The sequence below is a fragment of the Bombina bombina genome, chromosome 1 (assembly GCF_027579735.1).
Source record: "Bombina bombina isolate aBomBom1 chromosome 1, aBomBom1.pri, whole genome shotgun sequence".
NCBI lineage: Eukaryota > Metazoa > Chordata > Amphibia > Anura > Bombinatoridae > Bombina > Bombina bombina.
The window spans coordinates 829393843-829420691 of NC_069499.1; the positions used below are offsets into that span (position 1 = coordinate 829393843).

At 31.8% G+C, this 26849-nt stretch overlaps 1 protein-coding gene and 1 long non-coding RNA gene across 2 annotated transcripts in view; both read left to right on the plus strand.

The window, feature by feature from the left end:
• Window positions 1-2707: 2707 nt before the first annotated feature.
• On the plus strand, window positions 2708-4665 carry LOC128640070 (brain-specific homeobox/POU domain protein 3). Its single transcript, XM_053692398.1, has 2 exons — window positions 2708-2880; window positions 3547-4665. The coding sequence occupies exons 1-2, from the start codon at window positions 2761-2763 to the stop codon at window positions 4441-4443; spliced, it is 1017 nt and encodes a 338-aa protein (XP_053548373.1). The 5' UTR covers window positions 2708-2760; the 3' UTR covers window positions 4444-4665.
• An 8841-nt stretch (window positions 4666-13506) lies between these two features.
• Window positions 13507-26849, plus strand: part of LOC128646028 (uncharacterized) — an 83998-nt gene continuing 70655 nt past the window's right edge. The window contains exon 1 of the long non-coding RNA XR_008400172.1: window positions 13507-13595. This is a non-coding gene — a long non-coding RNA (uncharacterized LOC128646028). The remainder of the gene's footprint in view (window positions 13596-26849) is intronic.

The following is a 26849-nucleotide window of genomic DNA, read 5'->3' on the forward strand; positions in this document are numbered from 1 at the left end:
CGCCCCCTGCAGATTCGCGGCCAATCAGCCGCTAGAAGGTGGTGTCAATCAACCCGATCGTATTCGATCGGGTTGATTTCTGTCTGCCGCCTCAGAGCAAGCAGACAAGTTATGGAGTTTAGACCTCTGCTTCATAACGTCTGTGTCCAGCAAGCCTGAAGGAGCTTGATAAATCGGCCCCACAATCTGTGATTCAAGCATGCATTTGTTGTTATGAACATATGATGTTTATTATATGTTAAAGGGACATTAAACCCAAATTTTTTCTTTCATGATTCAGAGAGAGAATACAATTTTAAACAACATTCCAATTGACTATCATCTAATTTGCTTCACTCTTTAGATATCCTTTGTTGAAGAAATAACAATGCACATAGGTGAGCCAATCACACAAGGCCTCTATGTGCAGCCACCAATCAGCAGCTACTGATCCTATCTAATATGCTTTTTAGCAAGTGATACCAAGAGAATGAAGCAAATTAAATAATAGAAGTAAATTAGAAAGCTGTTTAAAATGGCATGCTCTTTCTAAATCATGAAAAAACATTTTTGGGTTTCATGTCCCTTTAAACTCAATAAAAAAATGGAAGCCCCCTGCAATAATTATGCACACACCTTGTGATGGATTGGAATATAGCCCCCAGTTTTTCATGAGCATTGTGGTTAATGGACAAGATTTTGAATGCATCAGTAAGTAGAGAGTGAAGTCTAAATTGGAATCTGTGTATAATATTAGAAACTGTTCTTTAACTATTTTTTTGCATTGCAGTTAATTTGGTGTGTATCTTTTAACAGTTATAATAATGAGATATGCTTATATTGATTGCTGAACATTGGAGTTTCACAGATGGCTCTGCTGCTGATATACATTTGAATGTTTCCTGGGAGTTGAGGCCGATGAGTTAAAAGTAATGTTGGTAAGAAATGTAGTTGATACATGGAAGAGATTTCCAGCAGATGTGGTAGGTACATTAGTAGCACATTTATACGTGTTACTTAAAGGGACAGTAAAGTCAAAATTAAAGTAACTTTCATGATTCAGATAGAGCATGCAACTTTCTATTTTACTTCTATTATCAAATTTGCTTTGTTTTCTTTGTCTCTTTTATTGAAGATTAAAATTAGGTAGGCTCATAAGAAGTGTGCACGTGTCTTTGTTACTCTATGGTAGCAGTGTTTTTGCAACACATTATATAACAAAGCTACAAATAATGTTGCAAAACGCTGCTACCATAGAGTACTAAAAACACATGCACACTCCTGAGCTCTTATGAGCCTACCTAGTTTTACTAGGTACCTATGTAGCCACCAATCAGCAAGCGCGACCCAGGATTCTGAACCAATAATGGGTCAGCTCTTGAGCTTACATTTCTGGTTTTTCAAATAAAGATACCAAGACAACAAAGAAAAAATGATAATAGGAGTAAATTAGAAAGTTGCTTAAAATGGTATCCTCTATCTGAATCATGAAGAAAAAAAAATATTTGGGTTTTATTATATCCCTTTAATTTAAAATGATATGACCCTAACTAGCTTCAATAACATTCACTGAATAGAAATCACAAATTTTATTAAATATGAAAATCTACACTGCTATACATTATGGGGCATATTTATCAATCTCCATAACTTGTCCGCACCCCATTCTAGCAGCCGATTGGCCGCGAATCTGCAGGGAGCGGCATTGCACAAGCAGTTCACAAGAACTGCTAGTGCAATGATAAATGCTGACAGCGTATGCTGTCAGCATTTATCGATGTGTGGTAGACATGACCCGCTATATCGGATCATGTCCGCTCGCACAATCATACATATGCCCCTATGTATTTAAATCACTGTTAAGTTATATATTTAAATCACATATTTTACATATGTGAGAGCAATAATCCGATTCTGTTTTTTTTTTTAATATTAAATGCATTTGATGATTATGATGGCCATTATGATTACTGTATAATACAATGTAATATAATAATTCCTTAAAAAAAACATATAATGACTAGTTGCAATGCTATCTAGTGCTGTCATACTCCAATACAGATTGCATTTAAATGTCTGCAATAGCAAAACCACCAATCAATTGAAAATTTGTAAATTATTAGCATCAATAATTGATTAAGGCACATAGTTTAGGCAACTTCAGTGTCTTCTGCTGTTAGAAAATACTAATTAAAATGTTTCCAATTGCAATGACATTAATAAATATGGTAAATATGGTTATAGATAACCCTAGAACTTGTTTAAACAGTATGTGAAACAGAACTAACCGTCGTGTATTTGATTTCTGTGCATTTGAGTGCAGGCTTTATGGTCTGCAGTATTTCAGTAATTGTGGTATCTAGTAATTTCAGTAGGGGAGGCCTTCTCTGGTATTGTTATCCAGCTGCAGACTGGAAGATCCTTTTACTGTGGGCTGCACGCTGAGCAGTGTAACAGTTCAAGCACACAATGGTATCAGATTCCTGATACATCCTCAGTCCTTAGCCACCTGATTGCCTGCTGTTCATTAGGACTCAAGGGAAGGCCACAGGAGTGGCTGCTGATGCTCTCAGTGATCTCACTGCCTGCAGCTCATCTTTCAGGGAGGAGTTTTTGCTCCCTAGCTCATCCAATCCTAGAAGTAAGGAGGAGGGTTTTTCTGCCACTGATAGTGTGATAAGAACTCAGACAATAACAACTCTCTAAAAAGAGCAAAGCTTAACCAAATTCCAACCTGCTCATGCACAAGCAACAAGGGTGTCCACTGTGCTACGTTTCAAAATGATGTCCATGAACAGCAAGCAGGCTTTCAGCATGCATCCTATGCTGCACGAGCCTAAATATTCTCCCCTGCACACTAGCTCAGAAGCCATCCGGAGAGCCTGCCTTCAAGCCCCACAGGTAAGCGTACAACATTTACTTTCATTGTCCCATTTTCAAAAATTTAAATTGGTGCAATAGTTAAATGGTTAGATTAATCAATTTGCTTTAAATCTTACCATGATTTGCCTGATACAATATATGGGTTTGCATTGTAAAATGATATTTGATTTCAATTGTTAAGAAATTATTAAACACATTTTTTACTTACCATCTCCTCATTAGAGGAAATCTAGAACTTTTGCTTGTACTGTGCAATAAACTGTAAAAAAAAAGTGTTTCTACGTTATATATATATATATATATATTTTTTTTTTCCTAATGTCACTTTGCTGTAGCATTACATTTTTAAAAGTATCCATATTTTTTATAGACATGCATTTAATTGTGTACTAACGTAGTATATAAATCTTAGTGCACCTATTCGACACATTTTTTCAAAATGGTTAAAATCTTTTTAAAATGTAGGTGCACGTATTATTGTTTGATTTTTCAACCCAGTGTATTTTTGTGAGTGTGTGTATGTATGTGTGTATATATATATATATATATATATATTTATTTATTTATTTATTTATACTCAAAAAATATATCTATCATCTATCTATCTATCAACTATCTATCTATACACATTTTTTATCAATTAAGATTTTGTTAACACTTAATTTATTTGTCTTTTATTTTCAGCTTCAGGGCAATATTTTTGCTGGTTTTGATGAGACTTTGCTAAGGGGAGCAGAAGCTTTGGCTGCAGTGGATATTGTAACACAGAAAACGCATCCCTTCAAGCCAGATGCTACCTACCATACCATGAGCAGTGTGTCCTGCACCCCAACATCATCAACTGTTCACTTACATCACCCATCTGTTCTTACGACCCACCACTCGCACCATCATCCTCACCATCAGCCTTCGCAGGGCTTGGAAGGAGACCTCTTAGACCACTTGAATCCTGCTCTTACCTTAGGACATGATGTTGGATCAAATTCTTCCCATCCGCATGCCCACATGTCAGCCATTAATCACATGGCCCACCATACACAAACTATGAATATGGCTCATAACCACACTTTAGCAGCTCATGCAGCAATGTCATGCGCCGAAAGTGAAACAGACCCAAGAGAACTTGAATCATTTGCAGAAAGATTCAAACAAAGGAGAATCAAACTTGGGGTTACACAGGCCGATGTGGGATCTGCTTTGGCCAACTTAAAGATACCTGGTGTGGGTTGCCTAAGCCAAAGCACCATTTGTAGGTTTGAATCACTCACTTTATCCCATAATAACATGGTTGCCCTAAAACCCATTTTGGAAGCTTGGCTAGAAGAGGCTGAGAGAGCACAACGTGAGAAAATGGCTAAACCAGAAATATTTAGTGGTGGAGACAAGAAACGCAAACGTACTTCTATTGCAGCCCCAGAAAAGAGATCTCTAGAAGCTTATTTTGCTGTTCAGCCAAGACCTTCCTCAGAGAAGATTGCAGCTATTGCAGAGAAGCTAGACTTAAAAAAGAATGTAGTCAGAGTATGGTTTTGTAATCAAAGGCAGAAACAGAAAAGAATGAAGTTTTCTGCAACATACTGAAAAAGCACTCATATAAACTGACATTTACTGGTTCCAATGTAAGGGAGTTTAAATACACCAAAAACTGGTGTGTAGCATTTCACCTACAGTTTTGTCTTCATAAATTGGCAAATAGGTGAACTGATAAGAGACTGCGTGATTGGAATAATATACCCACCTGTAAAGTTGTACTGGTGAGTGGAAAGTTTTGGATGGTGTCTACGAGTCGACTTCTCAGACCAAAATTCCCTTGACTATATATATATATATATATATATATATATATATATATATATATATATATATATATATATATATATATATATATATATATATATATATAAATATATGTATATATATATATATATATATATATATACATATATATATATACATATATATATATATATATATATATATATAATTTAAACAGGAATAAAAACACAATAACAAAACTTGAAATTCCCATCTGCTTATCTCAGTTTGAGCTGAACTTTTATATTTATTATTGTAAATATTTATCTGTAATGATATTGCACCAGTGGATAAGGTTTTAATTTATTACTTATATAATTTGCTGTATAGCACTCATACCTGAATATTATTTAATTTAATAAAATCGACATCTAGTTAAAAATAATTTTAAAGAATTGCCATCCCATTGCATGGTTTACTCCACTTTCTTCTTAAAATTCCATTACATTTGTAATACCTGTTCAGTTTCTACCTCATCAGCAACGAAGCACATGTCTGGAATCATAAATTCTCTAGGAAAAAAAAATATTGTTAAATATTCATGTCCCTGCAATTTCACTGCAAAGATGCTTTGACAATCAAATTTATTTTACATTTATCCTATGTTTCCCTTGAAATGGCTGTGACAATGTACATGAGAATATATACTGTCTGTAGCATTTCAGCACAATCTCACTAATTGTGTGTGTGCATTTAATTTAATAAAATTTGATGAAACGAATGAGAGTTTTATTTTTTAAAGTTTAAAAATTTAACTTATACATGATTCAACAATGGATATTTAAAGGTAATTATTTTGGAAGTATTTGCACTTTCTTGGCAAGACACATATTGCTTGGCATAAAATAGAGATTTTCCTCTGTTTCTTTTTTATGAGTATTTACTTTTCTATATGTGTATTGAATGAAATTTTGTCTCTCTGTATGCTACAGAATTTCAAATAAACCATGCACGATTTTACCTCATTTTCTTTTCTCTGTACTTGTGTTTTAATGCAAAATGTTATATTTTTGTTTAACTTATAAGAAATTAAAAGGCATTCAACTATTTTTTTCACAGACATATTTCTAATATTATAATTTTTTAATGTTATGAAATTTTAAATGGAATAAGCAGATATCCCAAAAAATGTTGTATCTAGTTGTTTTAAAACAAATTGTAATTTATAAAGGATGCTATTTTGTTAATATCAGAGTGAAATATTGATGATTGTTTTATGTTTAATCGTATAAAATTGTTAGATTATAGGGTTAAGTTAAAATGTCATAAAATAACGATATAAATTATTGCATAATTTATAATAAAATGATAAAGTGAATGAATGTTAAATAAATTGTTAGCATGCATTCTTTACTATTTTTGGTAATGCTTAAAAAATAAAATAGTAAAAAAAATGTAGATATCATAAATTTTCAATTATAAATATTTGGAATATTATGAATAAACTATTTTAAAGGTAATACAGAAGATATTTTAAATATCGTTATGTTGATGTTAATAACTAAAAAATGTTAACTGTATCATAAGAGTCAAACCAATTATTCAAATGAATTTCATGCATTGCTCAGCTGGAATTTTCAGAATATACAATTGAAAACATTGTGGTCAAAAACTTAAATTATTCACTTTAATTAAAGTGTGTTGAAGGCATATGCTTTGCAATTATGCACATCACTTGCCAAATAGATCTTAAATTGGTTTGATTAATTTTCTTTTAATTCTATTTGATGGATTTAAATAAGTGAAATGTAAGTTTTTAAAATGGTAACTTACAAGTCTGAGAAGTTTGCATATTAAAACAAATATCACTAAGCTAACCAACACTGAAATTTAACCTGACCATGTATAATACTGTATACAGTGTCACACATGCCATAAGAAATTAGAACGTCTTAAAGAGTAACTAAATATTCTATAATAAAATGCCTAAACTTTTTTTAATAATAAGCATAAGAATGTTGCTCTATCTGGGGTACAATTTGCCTTGCTTTTTATTTTGCAAACAAATATAATACATTCTAAAAATTGCAAGGAGTAAAATAATAATAATTAGAATAATCTACAAAATTATATATGACATATAGAACTTAAGGTCTCTACATGAGTGAAATTAACTATTTGTAATATATTAACAAGATAGTTATGTTGTGTAAAATATTCTTAAAATAACAAATTCATTTTGAATTAACTTAAATATATGGTTAGATTAATAGATAATACTTACAAATTAATGAGATAACATATTCAATAAACACCTAAAAATTTGTCATATTTGTCTTTATTTAAATTTAACATGAAATAAAAAACTCAACAATATTGAAAAAAATTGTCATAGATGAAGACTTTAACTATTAAGACTTTGATATAAAATAGAAACAAATGACAGGATTTTTTGAACAGCTCTGCTCTTTGCCCACTATGAAAAATTATTTATGTCCACTGAAAGGAATTACTAACTGAAGAGAATCATTAGTACACTAAGACAATTATCGTGATCAACACTACTGTATACAAAATACAATTTTATCTAAAGGACTAATAATTTACTATAGATGAAAACATCTATTTAATGACAGTTTGTGACAGAAACAGTTAACATGTATATGCAATGTACTAACAAATAGTCTTAATGAAAGGCAAAAATAAATGTGTCTCCTGGTTATTACATTATTTCAACTATATTACATTTATACCTTGCTTAATTTATCCACTATATAAGCAAACTTTTTCTGATGTTATTTATAAAATCTATAAATGTTTGTGTTAATTGAGAAATGAAAAAGGAAAGACCAATGTTATATTCTTTATCTATGGAAACCTAAAACAGGTGTATTTAGATGTTTAATTTACATGTGCCCTTTTAATAAATATATATTAAGAGTTGCCAAGATCAGAATTTCAACCAAATACTCAAAGTTTGAACTGAAATTGTAGCTTATATGGGTATACAGCAGATTACTCCAGGATTGAAAGGTCATACAGCACATAATATTCCAATTAATATTACTGGCTTCTAATTATTCAATAATTATTTTTGTGGCTGTTTTTTTATAATTTTTCACAGAGTTATGTACTCAATATATATAACAATTGGCAAAAAATATATATTATTTTTTATAATGGGAGGGAAAATGTTAACTGTTTTCATTGAATTTTCATTTGCCTTCCTCCAGATAATAACTATATAAAAAAAATAATGGGCTTTTTCAACTTCATTTACTATGCATTATTTAGTGCTTAAGCCTCAGTATTATGCTTTAAAAGCTGAGCAGCTGCACCATTATTACATTCAAATTAAAGGTAAAGGCACATAATATTTGTAAGTAAAGTGTAGCACATTAGTATTACAGGTTGAAAAGATTTCAATGAAAATATATTTTTTCAAAGCCTATTTATTTATTCTAATTATAACTGAACTGCTTGATTACCAAAGCATTTTCAAAACATAACTCACTAATATTTTTTATGCCAATGCCAATGTTTCTTTTAATCAAAGCAAAATGTTATTTTCCAGAGTGTATTGGGTAAGTAAAGTAACATACAAAAATCAAACAAATATTTAATTAACAAACAGATGGGACATCAATAAGTGTTGTAAAGTAAGTGCATAACAACAACGATTTTTCGCCAAGGATCAAAAGGTATCAGAAAAAAGTTTTCCCTCTAGTATTATGCTAGCCAAAATGAAAAAAAGAAAACAACCAGAACACTTTGCTATTTAAACCTAAAGAGAATATATTGCACATGAGTGCATAAGATCAAAAAAATGAATAGTATTTTATTAAATCCATTTTATTCAACAAAGTTTGTTTCTGGCAAAGGTTTTGCTGTACTATAGATAGCTACAAATCAACGGGGAAACAAATACAAGATAAAATAATTCATATTAAAAGATATTGTGATATGTCTGCTTTAATTAATGTTAAAATACAACATGACTTAACAAAGCAAATATTTTTTTAAAAAAATGCATGCAATTTAATTAAAATATCTCTCCCTTTATAAAATAGTAAAATAAGAATCAACACCTGAACACACAAATCCTTTTAAAATATATAGAAAACTGAAAGATACGTGTTGTGTAGTTAAACTGTCTTTTTGTTAGTTTAAATCAAATATTTCACTAATCAACATCAGAAAAATGAACATTTGTAAACAGATCAATTCCTTAAGGACTTGTAACAATGATTTGTAAAACTCATTGCATATGCCATAATATTCCCTAAAATACTGCAAACAGAATATTCTTTGTAAGATAAAAAGAATTACTTCACTCACACTAAATTGAAAGCAATGTGACACATTTTCATCAATTATTAAACTAACAAGTCCAACAAACATTGGTAATATTTATTGAATTATATGTTAACATTGTCAGTTTAAATAGTAAATAAATAAATACATAAAAAATAAATGAATTCTGTATTTGGTCATTTTTTTACAAAACAGAAAATAAACTATTTTGAGAAAAATATATATTTGATCATGTAAAAACACTTAAATAAGTGGGTAAATAGAATTTAATAAAAAATATAATCCTATTTTTATATAGATTTTAGACAATGAACACATTATAAAAGTTTATTGGTTATGTTGTATAATACAAAAGTAAAAAAATAAATAATCAAATTTGTTCATATTACAACACCCACATTACAGCTTCAATTAGAAGTGCAATAAAATCATCTATTGACAAAATATTTAATATTAAACTAGTTATAATATTTTAATTTTCAGATATGTACATTTGTATTCTCACATCAATTTTTAAAATTAAGTAAAAGATAATATTTTACAATAATAGACAATATTCATTAATTAAATATCTGACAACAATTTTTTAGATTAATGTTTTTATAGCTATAGAATAACAACAATCTGTTGTCAAAGTTGACAGAATTTTCTGGAAATTACGTATCTTAAGTTTAGATGTGTTGAAAAAATGAACAAATAAACTGTTAGAATATTTTTTTGCATATTCATCATTTACTAACAGCTCAAAAGAAAAATCCTGATTCAACAGAACAAATATATGCTGATATTTTAAAATATTGACCAAGGATAATTGTGTTATTTGGTGGTTTAAAGCTGACATTGTGCAATGAATTATAAGGGAATCCCAGAACAAGGGGCAAGAATGCTAATGATTAAACATATTCTTTGCCAGTCTTTCTAATCGAGAAATGAGTGAATAAAAGCTTATCGATTGAAGGTTCAGCTTCCAGCTTTAAAACTCTATTAATTGTTTCTCTTAGATGGAAGCTGCAACATTAGTTTGCCACTGAAACAATTAGTTGAGTTTTGTCAAGTGAAAGAGACACTCAGAAATCAATGGCATGCCGTGAGAATGTTTTAAGTTTGCAGTAAAGTTTGTAGAAATATCCCCAGCTCCCATTAATGTATCTATCTTTCAATCTGCCCAAACCATAACGCGGGATGTTTCAGGCTCCCTCAAATTCACAATTTGGCATTTGGCCTGGGACCACATTAATCCCTCTCTACGGGCATTAGACAGGGAGTGTATTTTATTCTATACACTTTCCCAATGAATGACCTGTTTTTAATAATGTTAGCATATTTTAAGTCTTACTGATGACTGCCTTTGTAAAATATGTAGGATTTCTGTTGTAGGAGTTTTTATTGAGATAGTTATTTTTTTATGCTCATTCAGTGCTACAGTATTTTGCAGTGCTATACAAATAATTGATAATAATAATAATCCAGACATATACTTACATTTCTTAGCCATCATATCAGGACCAAGGACAGAAGCATTTGCACAAGGTGGTGCTCTCTAGTTTATACACTATCCTAAGAAGTTAATTCTAGCCAGGGGTGGATTTTAAAAGTTAGTGGATTGTAAATCTACATTATTATTATTATTATTATTATTATCGGGTTATTTGTATAGCACCAACAGATTCTGCAGCACTAGTTTCATTTATACACATATATATATATATATATATATATATATATATATATATATATATATATATATATATATATATCTGTGTGTGTGTGTGTGTATACTGTATATACACACACAGACATACCTCGTTTTATTGTGCTTTACAGATATTGCTCTTTTTTCACAAATTGAATTGTCGCAACCCTGTGTTGAGCAAGTCTATCGGAGCCAATGCCATTTTTCCAACATATATACTCATATAAACACATAAATACACATATATAAACGCCTATATATATATATATATATATATATCACACCACTATCAAAAAGATTATGACTTACTGAAGGCTTAGATGATGGTTAGCATTTTTTAGCAATACTTTTTTTTAATTATGGTATGTACATATTTTATTACACATAATGCAATTGCACACTTAATAAACTACAGTATAGTGTAAATATAACTTTTATAAGCAGAGGGAAACAAGAAAATTAGTGTGACTCACTTTATTGCGGTGATCTGGAACCAAACCAACAATATTTCTGAGGTACCCCTGTATGTATATATATATTTTGTTTGTTTGTTTAATAATACATTTTACAAATGGAGTGATAGGATCAGCGCTTAAAATAGCAAGAGGGATCAAGCAACTAAAAAAGAGGATATACAAGTATATATTCTATAATAAAATGATAATTTATTAAACAAAAATAATACTGTTACAGCAGATAATATCTGACTATTGCAGATAGTATCTGGCTGTGGTATATGGTGACCGGTCACTTACACAGTTAAAAAACAATTTGTATTATAAACTTAAAAAAATAGCACTCATAAACGTTTATTTTAAAAACAGCTACTTTCAGAGTTATTACCCAATATGTCATTAGTCTCTTAGTGCAAAAGTCCTATTTTGGAGCAAATGCTGTTAAAGGGCCACTAAACCCAAAATCTTTCTTTCATGATTCAGATAGAGGATAGAAATTTAAACAACATTACAATTTACTTCCATTATTTATTTTGCTTCATTTTTTCAATTTTTTTAGTTGAAGAAAAAGCAATGCACATGGTGAGCCAATCACACGAGGCTTCTATGTGTAGCAACCAATCAGCAGCTAGTGAGCATATCTAGATATGCTTTTCATCAAAGAATATCAAGAGAATAAAACAAATTAGATAATATAAGTAAATTAGAAAGATGTTTAAAATTGCATTCTCTTTCTAAATCATAAAAGAAAAAATGTGGGTGGCATGTCCCTTTAAGTCTATTCTATTCCACCTTATAAGGCACCTTAACTATTTTCCTCCAATACAGCTCCGGGACGTTATGTTGTGTAATGTGCCCAGACTCCTACTTTTAGTGTGACTTACTTTATTGTGGTGATCTGGAACCAAACCAACAATATTTCTGAGGTACCCCTGTATGTATATATATATATATACATATATATATATATATATATATATATATATATACATATATATATATATATATATTGTTTGTTTAATAATACATGTATTGCATACACAACATGGAACTAACTATTCTTTATCCTGTGAAGAAGGATAGTGAAGTTTCTTAGGTGTACTTAAATAGCTACTAAATTCAAAATAAGAAACAAAAATCACAAGAGAATACATTTTAAAAATTGATAAGGAAAAAATTCATTTTGAAAAAAATAAATAAACTGACTCTAAGGAAGCTAATACTTCCACCCAAAAAACATTTTTGGATTCAACATTACTGTGTGAATGATTTCTGTTATTAAACTAGCAATACGTTTTGTGTTGACGTTTATTGCTGATAAAACAGAATGTGTTCTGTTTGCAAATCTCAGTGCATTCATTTCAGTGTAGTCTACCACTTTGGAACAAAGAACTTTGATGATCACTTTTATCATCATTGAAATTCATAGTCAACTTTGTAGTCTGTTTCTTTATAAAACAGAGTTAATTTAGTTAAGATAGCTAATCAGGGAGCAATACCTTGATAACCCCTGACATGCAGCAGTATATGGTTATTGCAGAACATAGTGAAATAAGTCTTGTGCACTTTATATGCATTTGTGGCATAAATCATTAATGGTTAGGCTCAATGGGTTCCAGGAGAATTTAATTTGGAGAGGGGCGTTCTTCATTACATCTTAATTTAAAACTCATATCCATTTGTTATATTTGAATAAACTAAACCATATTTCCTTCACTTATATATGCACACATACATATAAACATACCCATTTGTGTGTCAGTATACTTATACATAAACACTTAATGAATATATAATGTTATCTATGATATACTATATATATATATATATATATATATATATATATATATATATATATATATATATACACACCACATGCAAACGCATACACACACATATTAATGAATTCTTCCTCTTTGTTCTCTTATCTAATTCCTGTGTTTTTTTCCATGAAGCGGAAAGCACATTTTCATAAATAGTCCTTGGCCAAGTGCTTGGTATGAAAATTTAATGAAGTCTGGTTGCTGAGTGCAGCCTGGGGGGCCTTTGAGAATCATTTCAGTGCAACATTAGCAGGGCAATTTCTTTCCTCCCTCTCTCTTTCTCTCTCTCTCCTTTTCTTTCCATCACAACTAAGCCAGGCAATCATGTATTACCAGCCCCCTTCTTTTCCACAGAACAGGTCCCCCAAAAGAGTGGGGGAAAGAATGAACCAAGTTTCTCTTTACTTAGTCTGTAAAAAGAAGTCTAGAATGAACCTTACAAATACTTGAAAAAAAATAACAGGTGCAACATCTCACACCCCTAGTATTAAAAGTTTTAAATGCAGGCAATGCAATATTTATCACCTGAGATAATAAAAACGCAAGTCAGTATTTTCCCATCACAAATTCAAACAGCTTGAGCAAATGCTAGGGGGAAGAATCCGTTTGATTTGTACTTTTCTGAAGATCTTTTAAGAAGTACAGTTTATTTTTCCCTAATATTACAAGAACTCATGCATTTCCCTCACCCAGGTAAGACCATTTTTTTTACATTCATTGGCTCCTACAAAGAACAGATGAGTGTATTTTATCTGCCAGAGTAAAAGGATGAGGTATACCTTTCTCAACACAATGCAATTTAACAAGGCTTGGTGTTTTATGTGTAGATGAGCAGAATTAATACTGTTTACAACAATAAAAAAATAATGGCATAATTAGTCAACAATAAACTGTCGGAACACTAGAGGAAAAAAAGGAACGAGTCACAATTAGTAAAACTAACTTAATTAATCATTCAATTTCTTTTTGATTGTTGTAAGCTTGATCACTTATCAACCTTTGATCCTTTTTGATTCTTAGACAAACAAGCCCTGTGGAGATCTGTCTTTGCGTAGCGGGTAATGAATATGTAGTGCTATTAAATAATCCACAAGAGAAATGCAGGCAAAACCAGCAAAACAAAATGCCATTAAAGAAACAAAAAAATGTATTTATTTTTTGTGCAATCTATAATTTTTTCAATAAAGTATTAGGATATAAATTACACAGAGTATTAGATACATGTACAATTTTTTTATGTGATTTGAACATTTGAGAAAATGTTTTTTAAAAAAGTATAACCTTTGTTAAATGCTCGTTCTAAAACTAATTGTTGAAGAATAAGATATAAACAAGATTTCAAATAGTGTTCCGTTAATACCATTTGCAAATAGAAATAAAGAAACTTAAAAATCTTCCAACTTTAAAGTCAAGCGGGAAAAGGAAGATTTGAATATATATTTATTTATTTATTTATAAAATATTTTACCAGGAAGGATACATTGAGATTTCTCTCGTTTTCAAGTATGTCCTGGGTATATAATATAAACTGTAATACTAATGTATTATATTAAGTAAATCGAACTCTTATATGAGCAAAATGGATAATACAAATACAAGGAAACATGATTGTTATAGAACAGTAAAATAATTATCTTTTTTTTTTAAATTGTTAGAATGTTCTACAATAATAAAGGACAGTTGTGAGTATTATACAAACAATGGCATTTTACTGCATTGTAATAAGAATTACATATTAGAGCAACAGGTATAAGAAAAAATATGTGGAAATATAACTGACAAAATATGTAGCTATGTAATATTTTTATTCTTTGTTTTTTTGTTACTGCATAGATTTTATTTCTAAGTGTTTTATGGCAGTGGTTGAAAAATGTATCTGAACCAAGTTAGAAGCAAGAAGTTAAGTTTAATAAGTGAATGCTCCTGAGTTCTGTCGAGTCCTGTTTTATGGTATGTGGCAATATCATTTTAATGATAAAAACAAAGAAAAAGCATTGTACACAATATTTCTAGACTGAATTAGTTTGTTGGGCTCATTTTTTTTCCCCTTCAGTTTCTAAAATCACCAGACGGCCTCCTCCTAAACCACAGTCTTATTTGTAAAACAATGGATACTTGGATTGTGTTCTATAAAAATACACATAAATAAAATATGTTCTTATGAAATATTAAAAAATGTTACTAAAACAATGTAATTGGCACAAAAAAAAGTTTTTTCCCCCTCTCAATAGTTTAACTAGCCAAGTTCATGGAAACTAGTAAAGCTGAAATTCCTTATTGCTAAACAATCGGAGCTGCTTGTGCACAAACAAATGTATTACAGTTTGCTGCCTAAAACGTCAAAAGTTACAGTTTCACCGCAGTTATATTAGTGGCAGGTTGGATCTTTGCTCTCTGTACAGATAAGAAATGCACCTTGTGGGAATAAAAACAGAACTGCTTGAGAACATAGCAAAAAACGTGTGCTATCATTTAAAGGGACACTAAGCTCCAAAGTATTTTCATAATGTATTTTTTTTAAAATAGTTTAAAAATTAAAAATGTTTCTTGACTGACTAATTATTCTAAAAGTAGAAAAAAACAATCTACAGAAAAGCTGCAACACTATTATTATTCTACTCAGTACAAAACGTTCAGGTTGTGCTCTGACAATTCTTTACAATGTTGTGTTCTGTACTATTATGGTCTAAGCAGAAAGCTTCCAAGGTTTTTTATTATCAAGTGTCATTGTTATTTTATGATGTCCAGTAGCTTTTTCATTCTTTGTTCCCACAAAGGATAATCATAAAACACAGATGATGAGATGATGCCTTAAATCCCATATTCTCTGTCCCATTTGTCGCAGTGGCAAAGCTTTTTTTTTTTTTTGCATCTTTTAATCTAAATTTGCAAATTTCTAGGCCTCATTTTTTTTTCTTATTGATGTTTCAAATTATCTTAGTTAAAGGGACATTAAACACTTTGAGACGGTAATATAAAAAGATATTGTATATATAACTTCATTATTTATTTTGTCCCCATTTCATGTAATTTTTGTCATTACATTCTGAAATTGTGAGCTTTTCAGTTCCTGATAGGAATGGAAGTGCAGAGCACTGTTATATTCCAGACAGCCACTTACTGCACACTCTAGGGACCTATTAAAGGGACACTGAACCCAAAAATCATTCTTTCATGATTCAGATAGAGCATACAATTTTAAGTAACTTTCTATTTTTACTCCTATTATCAGTTTTTCTTCATTCTCTTGCTATCTTTATTTGAAAAGTTTGAAAGTTTAGAAGCAGGACCATTTTTGGTTCACAACCTGGGTTGTCCTTGCTGATTGGACAGCACCAATAAACAAGTGCTGTCCAGCGTCCTCAACCAAAAATTGTCTGGCTCCTTAGCTTAGATGCCTTCTTTTCAAATAAAGATAGCAAGAGAACAAAGAAAAATTGATACTAGAAGTAAATTAGAAAGTTGCTTAAAACTGCATGTTCTATCTGAACCATGAAAGAAAAAATGTGGGTTTAGTGTCCCTTTAATAATTGTCCCTAATTGGCCACAACAGAGAAGGTAACCTAAGTTACAACATGTCAGCTCCCATTGTTTTACAGACACTAAAACTTTAGTTATTTTGTCAATATTTAAACAACTAATGCAACTTTAAAAAATAAATCTACATGTTATTCTCAGACTAATCTTTTCTTTGAATGAACATTCTATCTAGCATTTATTTAGTGTTTAATGTCGCTTTAAGGCTTTAGCAGATATTATTTTGCTTTTTACTAACTTACTACAATGTTAATGCAGTTTACAAATAGTATATAATAATAATATTTATAATAAAAATAATATAATACGCAAGTACAAAAAGAGAGCTCCTTTGAAAGGTATTTTTAACAGTTTGTATGTCAACCACTAATTTTTGACTTTCCACTTCACAGACTAAAAGGCCTCATTAGAGAGTCTATATGGATAATTCATGTGCGCGAGCTCCACATACACAATACATATTTCTGCATAGTAGTTCTTTCAGATAATAGGCAAAAAGCAGTCAAAGCAGCATCCCCTATCATTGTACCCAGCGCTACGGAATTTGGCAGCACTATACAAATAAATGATAATAATAATAATAATCATAAACTTAAATTTCTGCAACAGTATCAACATTACATCAGATAGTTACAAAATATTTAAAAACGCTTATATTATATTAGTCATAGTATTAGAATTAAAATAAAAAAAAACATGGTTAAACTCATCTCTAAAACAAGGTGCTAATCTGAGATCTGTGTGTGCTGCAAGTTCCCTTGAGTAATTGTGTAAAGGTTAAATTCCACTGACTCCTCAATACCTGTGTGGATTTTTGTAAAATTCTTAGCTAATAAAGTGTAACAAATTATGTAAAAAAATTTATTATTATATTGACACATTCACCACTGTACAAAATAAAATTCATTTTTATTTTTTTACAGACCTATTTTATATTGTTATGCAAGTAGAAAAACACATGTAAATAGTTATTTGTGGTATGTTAAATTGGTATAACAGTATCAGCAAGTGGCATTTTTTTGGAATGTATTAAAAAACAGTAATCAGTGAGTTTTGACTGACAGACTCCAACAAAGTCCTTATTTTGGTCTAGGCATCACATACTCATTTGAAAAATGAAGCCAGAGATATTTTCTCTAGAGATGGGAAAAGCTATTACAGAACCCATCACCCCTGTGTTTTACTTAGAGTGGGGTTATACCACTTATTTGAAACAGGGAGTTCCCTCTTTTAGATATGACAACACTTCCTCCTCCTGTGATCACTTGTCCCGTTAGGTACAATGCGCTTTTAAAAAACATGATAGGGAAACCAATAACAATGTGCACAAAACAAACAAACCTCCTATCCTGGGTTTGTTCCTCTTATGAATCATAATTCACTTTCATTAAAATGTAATTCTATGTACTGACGCCCCTCTTCTTCTTTTTCCCCCCCCTCAGTTTGTCTGCCAATATTCAAGAGGGGTTTGCACCTTATTTTCATAAGTTTCCCTATATGTATATAGATTATTGTGCCAATATATTTTATAGTATTCAGTAAAGTACAGCTACACTCATAATAACACAGTCGGAAAAAAAAATTATTAAAAAAAATGATAAAAGAAAATTATTTTAAAAAAAATGTTTCTTAAAATATAAGGGTTCAAAGATATTACCTCTTAGGAGTTAGAAAAAAGGCAGACAAAGGGCTTTAATATAGAGATACATACAACATATACATGTAATATGTTTATATATGTGTACTGATGTATTTATATGTGTATAATATATATGTATTAACAGACATATATGCACATAAATATACATGTACACACACACACACACATATATATATGCATTGGAGTCATTTGCAGTTAAGTAGATGAAAACATGTAAAAACATTTCATATTCCAATGTACTTCACATAGGGAAATATGTTATATGTATTTTTAAATACATTTTCCTACATATATCTGCATATATCTATACCTATTTATAATTATATATATATATATATAAAAACCAAAATAAATATTCAATTGCATTGAGCAATGATACTTTTTTATTGGACTAACTATGCATTTATAAGTTGACAAGCTTTCAGAAGTAGTCCTTCCTTTTTATATATATATATATTTAATTATTTATTTTTATATATATATATATATATATATATATATATATATATATATATATATATATATTTTTTTTTACCAAAAAAAATATCAGAGATATATATATACTTTCACTCCCGTCCCCTTCGCTCTGCTCGCAACCTCCTACTCTCCTCCTCTTGTTACCTCCTCACATTCCCGTTTACAAGACTTCTCCAGACTGACCCCCCTCTTGTGAAACTCTCTGCCTCGCTCCACAAGACTCTCCTCTAGTTTTGAAAGCTTCAAGCGCTTCCTAAAGACTCTAATATTCAGGGATGCATACAACCTACACTAACTTTTCCTAACTCCATTTCTATCCCCTTTAGCCCCTTAGCATGTAGCCCTATGAGCTCAGCTGTTTGTAGATCACCTTCATAAGAGCCGACTACAACATTGCAACTCTCGTTAGGGCCCTCTACCCATTTGATCCCTATAAATGTTATCTTATACCGCTTATGTTTTTAGCACTGCGGAATCTGTTGGTGCTCTACAAATACCTGATAATAATAATATTTATTTATGATTAAATAGAAAATATTCTGCTATTTGAAGAACATTGGAATGTGAAATATTCAAATTTTCATGTCGGGTTAGCTCACTTGAGAATATGCTATTAGTATTGCGCGCGAGAAGGGTGTTAGTTTTCCCCCAACTTTTTTGCTCCATTGACTTTTTTGGGGAACACGTAATCGCACGCGTGATATTCTAACTTTGGCTTTTTATGTGCATCGGGTTAGCGCATGAGCAAAAACAGTTTACTTTCAACTTACTTTTTTGAATATGCACGCAAAAAGTTTACTTCGACGAAGTTAGCGCTCGAGCGGGAGCATCAAATACCGCTCCACTCTAGCCCAATGTGTTCCAAATTACTTGTTATACCTAAAGCAGGGCATTACATGTATGAAATATTGTTCCTCCATATTTATTTTTCTTTTTGAAATAGCTGATTTTGATCAATAAAACCATCACCTATTGCTCTCAAGGAAATGCCCATATAAATGTGCCTACGATGCAGAAAGAGTAGACTTGTTCATGCAATCATTGAATAAACAGAGAGCCTAATAGGTATTGAAATGTTAATTATGGCTGGGAGATTCAATGAGAACAAGCTATTTCAGATACAAAACTCTCTTTCTCTCTCCTACCCCCTACTGGGAGGTTAATTACTGCTATTGTCTCCCGCTTACATTCTACAGAGAATACATCTGTATTCATATTTTCAGTATAGGAGTTGATACACTAGGTAAAAGTAGCTATTTCAATCAACATAATAAAGGTAAGGAAGCTTTTTGCAAACAATTATACTTATAGCAGGTAAAGTGAAACATTTGGAACATATTGAAGGGGGGAACTATTTAGAGTACATTGTCCCCTTTAGCTACTAGTTTAAATTAATTTCCACTTTATAAAAGTTATTTATTGAACACATTTGCAATATACCTCATTCCTATATCCACATGGGACATAATTTTGTAATTTCTAGTCCTTACAGGGACAGTAAAGTCATTATTACATTTGTTGCTATAAAAAGGAGCATTTTAAAATGTGTTTATGTTCCTGTGTTGAAAGAAAAAAAAATGTTGTTTGTAAGCTTGTGAAGTGGCAAGTACATACTGAGGGATAATACGGTGGGAGTTTTCTTATCAGCCAGTGAGCTATCAGTCCTTAAAGAGACAGTCAACACCAAAAATGTTATTGTTTAAAGAGATAAATAACGCCTTTACTACCCATTCCCCAGCTTTGCACAACCAACATTGTTATATTAATATACTTTATAACTTTTAAACCTCTAAAATTTCTACCTGTTTCTAAGCCACTAAAGACAGCCTCTTATCAAATGCTTTTTTATTTGCTTTTCACAACAGGAGACTGCTAGTTAATTTGTGCCATAAAGATAGCATTGTGCTCTCTCCCGTGTAGTTGTGGCTGACACTGCACTAATTGGCTAAAATGCAAGTAACTAGATAATAAATAAATAGTCATGTGATCAGAGGGGCTGTCAAAAGAGGCTTAGATACAAGGTAATCACAGAGGTAAAAAGTGTATTAATATAACAGTGTTGGTTGTGCAAAACTGGGGAATGGGTAATAAAGGGATTATCTATCTTTTTAAACAATACACATTTTGAAGTTGACTGTTCCTTTAAGGCCCGGCATGTCTGACAATGAAAAGCACAATTTGGGTTTTTAAACTTGTCATATTCTATTGTTTTCTGCTGACAAAAACTAAACTGTTTGCATCATAAGATAAAGTGAGAAATAGCCTTACACTGATATTATTTTGGTTTGACAAACTAAAAGGCACAGTAAACTGCTGGTTAACTACCTTAACATGGTTTACCACTGAATCTGCTCTATTAATTCATTATAATGTATTAAACCTCTGCCATATTGATTCTAAGGAATATTTATAACTAAATATAAATGTATATTTATATTGACACAATTATCATCATAATCTACCAAATAATATGTGTCGGAGGAGACTTTGGTATGGGGTCGAGTAAATAGCAATGCATGAAAAAATAGAGGTAATGGAGCTAAAATTGTTATTTACTGAGAGGATGAGAACAAATCATTTCTGAGGAATTGTATAGCAAAAGTTAACAAAATAAATAAACAATTGATCTGGATTCAATTTTAAATTTAATGTCCCTTTAAGAATGTCTCTTAGATTTTCATGTTGTAATCAGGACACAAATAATCTCATTTAGACACTTATATGTCACTATTTTACATTTGCCCTATACTTTTAAACCTAATTTTTTATTTGCTTCTCATAAATAATAAAATGGTAACATTTAATAAATCATACAAAATATGGATATCATGTATATTTATTTAGTTTATTGCTATGTTCATGCATATAGAAAGTTTAGAATAATTAAAACTGATATAGAAAAAAAAAAGTTTTCATTTTTAGCTGAACAGTAAAGAAATTAAAGTAAAAATAATTCATTTTTTTTAAACGTATATTACAGAGGCATAACTAGAAACCACAGGGCCCAGGTGCAAGAATCTAAGAAGGCACCCCCCCCCCCCAAAAAAAAAGTGAATTTGATACATATCTTTTTTTTTTTTTTTTAAATTTAACAGAGAAAAATAATGTGAATCAGATTACATGTCTGCAAAAGGAGGTACCCTGTGCCCACAGTCTGTGAGATGGTTTGACCCCCTATTACTGTATATAGTGACACGGTTTAACCCACCAGTACTGTATATAGTGAGTAAGTGACACAGTCTGTAATCTGCCGGTGAGATGGCTGGCCTGCCCTTACCTGCCCCAATACTTTATAAAGTGACCACAGTAGTCTATGACATAGTCCAGCCCCCCCATACTGTATATAGTGGTACTGATAGTGACACTGTTTACCCCCTTCCTCCATGCTGTAGTAACAAGGTCTGTAATTTGCTGGTTCCACAAACATACACACACCCACATACATGCATAAATACACACACAGTCACAAACATACATACACACATACATGCATACATACACACACACACACCCACATACATGCATAAATACACACACAGTCACAAACATACACACACACACATACATGAATAAATACACACACAGTCACAAACATACACACACACACATACATGCATAAATACACACACAGTCACAAACATACATACACACATACATGCATACATACACACACACACACACACACCCACATACATGCATAAATACACACACAGTCACAAACATACACACACACACATACATGAATAAATACACACACAGTCACAAACATACACACACACACATACATGAATAAATACACACACAGTCACAAACATACACACACACACATACATGAATAAATACACACACAGTCACAAACATACACACACACACACATACATGCATAAATACACACACAGTCACAAACATACATACACACATACATGCATACATACACACACACACACACACACCCACATACATGCATAAATACACACACAGTCACAAACATACACACACACACATACATGAATAAATACACACACAGTCACAAACATACACACACACACATACATGAATAAATACATACACAGTCATACATACATACACACATAAACACCAATGGGTAAAACAGAAACTCTAACCCCTGTAGTCAGAGACAATAGTGAAGCATCAGGTCACACTCACATGATATCAGTGCAGGTAGTGGCAGGTCAACGTTTTTTATTAAAACATTTTTTCCAAAAAATGTTTTTTTTTTAAGCTGGGCCTCCACCCTTGGGGGCCCAGTTGCAATTGCGTACTCTGCACCCCCTGTAGTTTCGGCCCTGGTATAATAAGTATTTTTTAATAAAAGTATACATAAATTGGCTGCACTTTTATGGTCATTAATGTTTTATGTTTGGTGAAGTCAATTCTAGCATTGACTATAGGTTATGTGTGTCACAGATTTTGTTAAACTCATTTTCATTTCTAGGCATTTTACAGATGACTCAATGTTAAGGAAATACATTCATAAATGTTTGCAGTTATCCAGTGACCAGTTTTATTTCCATAGAACTAAATAAAGAGAGGAAAAAAGTATCTGGACTAAATCAACTTTGACAAGCGTTTGGGAGCTTAAATTCCTTCAGGTCAGAAAATAAAAAGCAAGATTATGTGGACCTAAAGTAAAGACTTTAACTCCCAGAAGCTTGTCAGAAACATTTTGCTTGTTGAACAAATAGTTATTACAGCACATCATTTATATGAAACAAAAATGAATAGAAGAAAAACCTGAAGAATAAATTAGATTTATCTTTGTACTGATATTCGATTTAGAACAAAATTACTAAATAAATTATATCGATATCATTACATAGCTTTAGAATTTATCTAGTGAAGGATGAGATGAGTAAATGAAGGGAAGACTAATAGGAAAATCATATATGTGCTCAGGGGTGAGATAAAGAAAGTCTGATAATATGTGATCATACTGAGCTGGGAACAGACACTCAAAGACAAGGCTGCAAAACTGTATCAACAGGTAGCCCAGGTAAGATCTAGGGGTAGATTTATCAAATCAATTCGCCTGTAATTCGGCCAAATAACGCATACGCACCAATCGCCATATTTATGAAAGCAATCTGCACTTATAATTGCGCAAAGAAGAAAAGAAAGAAACTTCTTCTCACTCCGCTTGCATTCGCACAGGCGCACCAATATACATTAGGAATTGGCATAATTTCACAGCCCAACCTACAAATACGCCCAGTTTCTTATTTATCATTTAGGCGAACACCATTATCATACATGCTTTTACATCTTTTGATGCAGTACTTTCTTCTTTTAACTTTTCAAAGGCTCAGCACCAAGAAGAGACTGTTATTACCAGAAATTTGCGCTTCCACAGGCGCATACGGGTATTCCCTAATAAAATGTATACCTTAATACATATGCTAAAAGCAATAATTGAATCTTTGCTATTCTTAATAGGTATAATAGTTTATTCACAAAAGAAAAGAACAATCTAAACAATAATGTATAACAACTTGTTTATATAAAAGTAAAATAAATCACTACATCACCAGATAGTGCATCAGAAGTCCAGTGAAAGAAAGTCTCAGATCCTTTATATACACTTATAATAATAGTTCTTACATTCGTTTGTGCAAAAGAGGTTATGAAACTGTCTGTGTCTCTTATTCCGGTCAAGATGTATCCGGTCCAACAAATGTCTCAACCAAGGATGAGTCATTTGTTCTTTCGGAATACATATTGTTTTGTTCAGCATTTTTTCAATCAAAACAAGTTATATATAAACTTCAAGTCTATGCCATTACAGCAACTCTGGATTTCTAGGTCTATATAGATTCATATAGGCCAAGAAGACTGGTTCACATTCATCACACTCTATATGGCCTGCCATATCACATTTGTATCACAACGGGTACCAAGAGTTTTAAATATATATATATATATATATATATATATATATATATATTGATTTTTGCAATCTTAAATTACCAACATATGGCAAAAACAGCACGGAAACATTATATAATATAAATATGCACAAAATAGATACCTAAAAAACGCTTTTTTAATAATCAAGACATGACGGCGTAAATATTTACAGGGATGTACTGAGAAATGAGAAATAGGGAGTAAATGCTTTTTCTGACAAGCAAAATTTATCATTACTACGCCCCAGCTCACCTTTTACTAAACGTGCAAAATGACATCTATTTTTTTTATAAATTCAGGCGCACATGTGCACTTCTCTGGAGGCGAGCTGGGGCGCAGTTACAGGCGAAGCACATACAGAGTTCGCCTAGCCTTTGATAAATCTCCCCCCTAGTGCTGATCAGTGCAGAAGATTTATTACAAAAGTCAAGAAGGGAATGAACCTTTATTGAAACTGAGGAGTTTGATATTATTAGACAATTGTGATTCTCATAAAGGGACATAAGTGCAAAATGAAAATGCACTTTACTATTGCTTGCATGTAACTAAGGTTAACCACTAAATAGTTAATGAAACACTAAACTTAAAATTAAACTTCCATGATTCAGAGAGCTCAGGAAATTAAAAAATAAATAGTTTACATTTTCTTCGATTATCAAATTGTGCACAGTATTTTTATATTCCAACTTTCTGAGGCACAAGGTCCTACTGAGCATGTGCAAGAGTTCATAGTATACTCGTATATGCATCTTGTGATTTGGTAACCGCAAGATTGAGGTCACATTAACCAGTCACTTGTAATAGCTGGTTATTTAACATGAGCCCTTTAAGAGGCAAAACAAATGTCAAGGGGAAATTTTGTTCTTCTTTTCAAATTTCAAAATACAATATGGCAATCCCTTCAGCATAAACATCATACAGGGAATGGCTAGAGATAGTTTTGAACCAACACACAAAGCAGGGGTCAAGTCGAGCGGGAACGCATGGGAACAGAGTTCCTGCACTATTTTTGCAGGAGGAACTAAGTTCCCTCTGGATAGAGAACAGAAACGCTTCAGTAAAAACTCTTGCTGCTGCTAGTGGGAGAAGCTGGAGCACAGTCTGGTTAGAGGGGGAGTGAGAGCCTCAAGTAATGGACAGTAACACTTCCTACAATACAGTAAATGAAAGCCTGTCAGTGGTCCTGCTGTGTGATCACCCCGCACTGTGTGGAACACATGGTGCTTACATTTCTGTGTGGCTTGCTCTGGGGTTATTTAGCTCACCTCAGCAGAAATAGAACTATTGCACCTTAAATTGGTAAGACTCTCTGGCAGAGGAGCGTTCTCAGGCCCAAAGGAGCATTCTCAGACCCTTCATTGGATTGAATTTGCTTTCATTATCCAAAGTGTATAGATTATATACATATAAATACAGTATTTGTGTGTGTATAAAACAATATTAATTGTAAAAGGGGGGGTGGAAGTCTTGGTGAGTTCCCACACTTTTTCTTGTAGGACTTGACCCCTGACACAAAGTGCAGAATGTAGTGGCATAAAGCAATGAAAAGTTCTAATTGTCTATAGTAGTGCACCAGACTAAAGATGATAACAGCCTTAGAGGGGCAGTAAATGCTAAAAAATTCTATCATGCATATAACTATAGAGACGTGTTTAAAATATTTTTGCATGAAAAAAAAGCTGTTTTGTTTTCATTTTGAAGCATGATTGTCTACATTGACTTTAAAGGGACATTAAAAACTAAATAAATGCCAGACAGAGTGATGCATACAAAGAAAACAATAGTCTGATAATAACATGTAGATTATTTTTTAAAGTTTCATTAGCTTTTTAAATAGTAACAAAATAAGTGTAAAGTTTAAGGGGCCAATTTATATAGCTGTGAATGCAGCTGTTTCTACGCTGCCAGGGGGCAGCATTGCACAAGCATTTCACAAAAAATGCTTGTGCAATGCTTACTTAACCATTGATCAGCCCCCCCCCCCCCCCTTGACATGTGCAATTTTTGACCAAGTGACTAAAACGTATATGCACTTTATTCTTAAAGGGACAGTCTAGGCCAAAATAAACTTTCATGATTCAGATAGAGCATGTAATTTTAAACAATTTTCCAATTTACTTTTATCACCAATTTTGCTTTGTTCTCTTGGTATTCTTAGTTGAAAGCTTAACCTAGGAGGTTCATATGCTAATTTCTTAGACCTTGAAGCCCACCTCTTTTAGATTGCATTTTAACAGTTTTTCACCACTAGAGGGTGTTAGTTCACGTATTTCATATAGATAACACTGTGCTCGTGCACGAGAAGTTATCTGGGAGCAGCCACTGATTGGCTAGACTGCAAGTCTGTC

Excerpts from the sequence above, each read along its gene's own strand:
- LOC128640070 (XM_053692398.1), top strand. The coding sequence starts at position 2,761 with ATGATGTCCATGAACAGCAAGCAGGCTTTCAGCATGCATCCTATGCTG. Across the intron at positions 2,881-3,546 it reads CCTGCCTTCAAGCCCCACAG|CTTCAGGGCAATATTTTTGC; the intron begins GTAAGCGTACAA and ends TTTTATTTTCAG.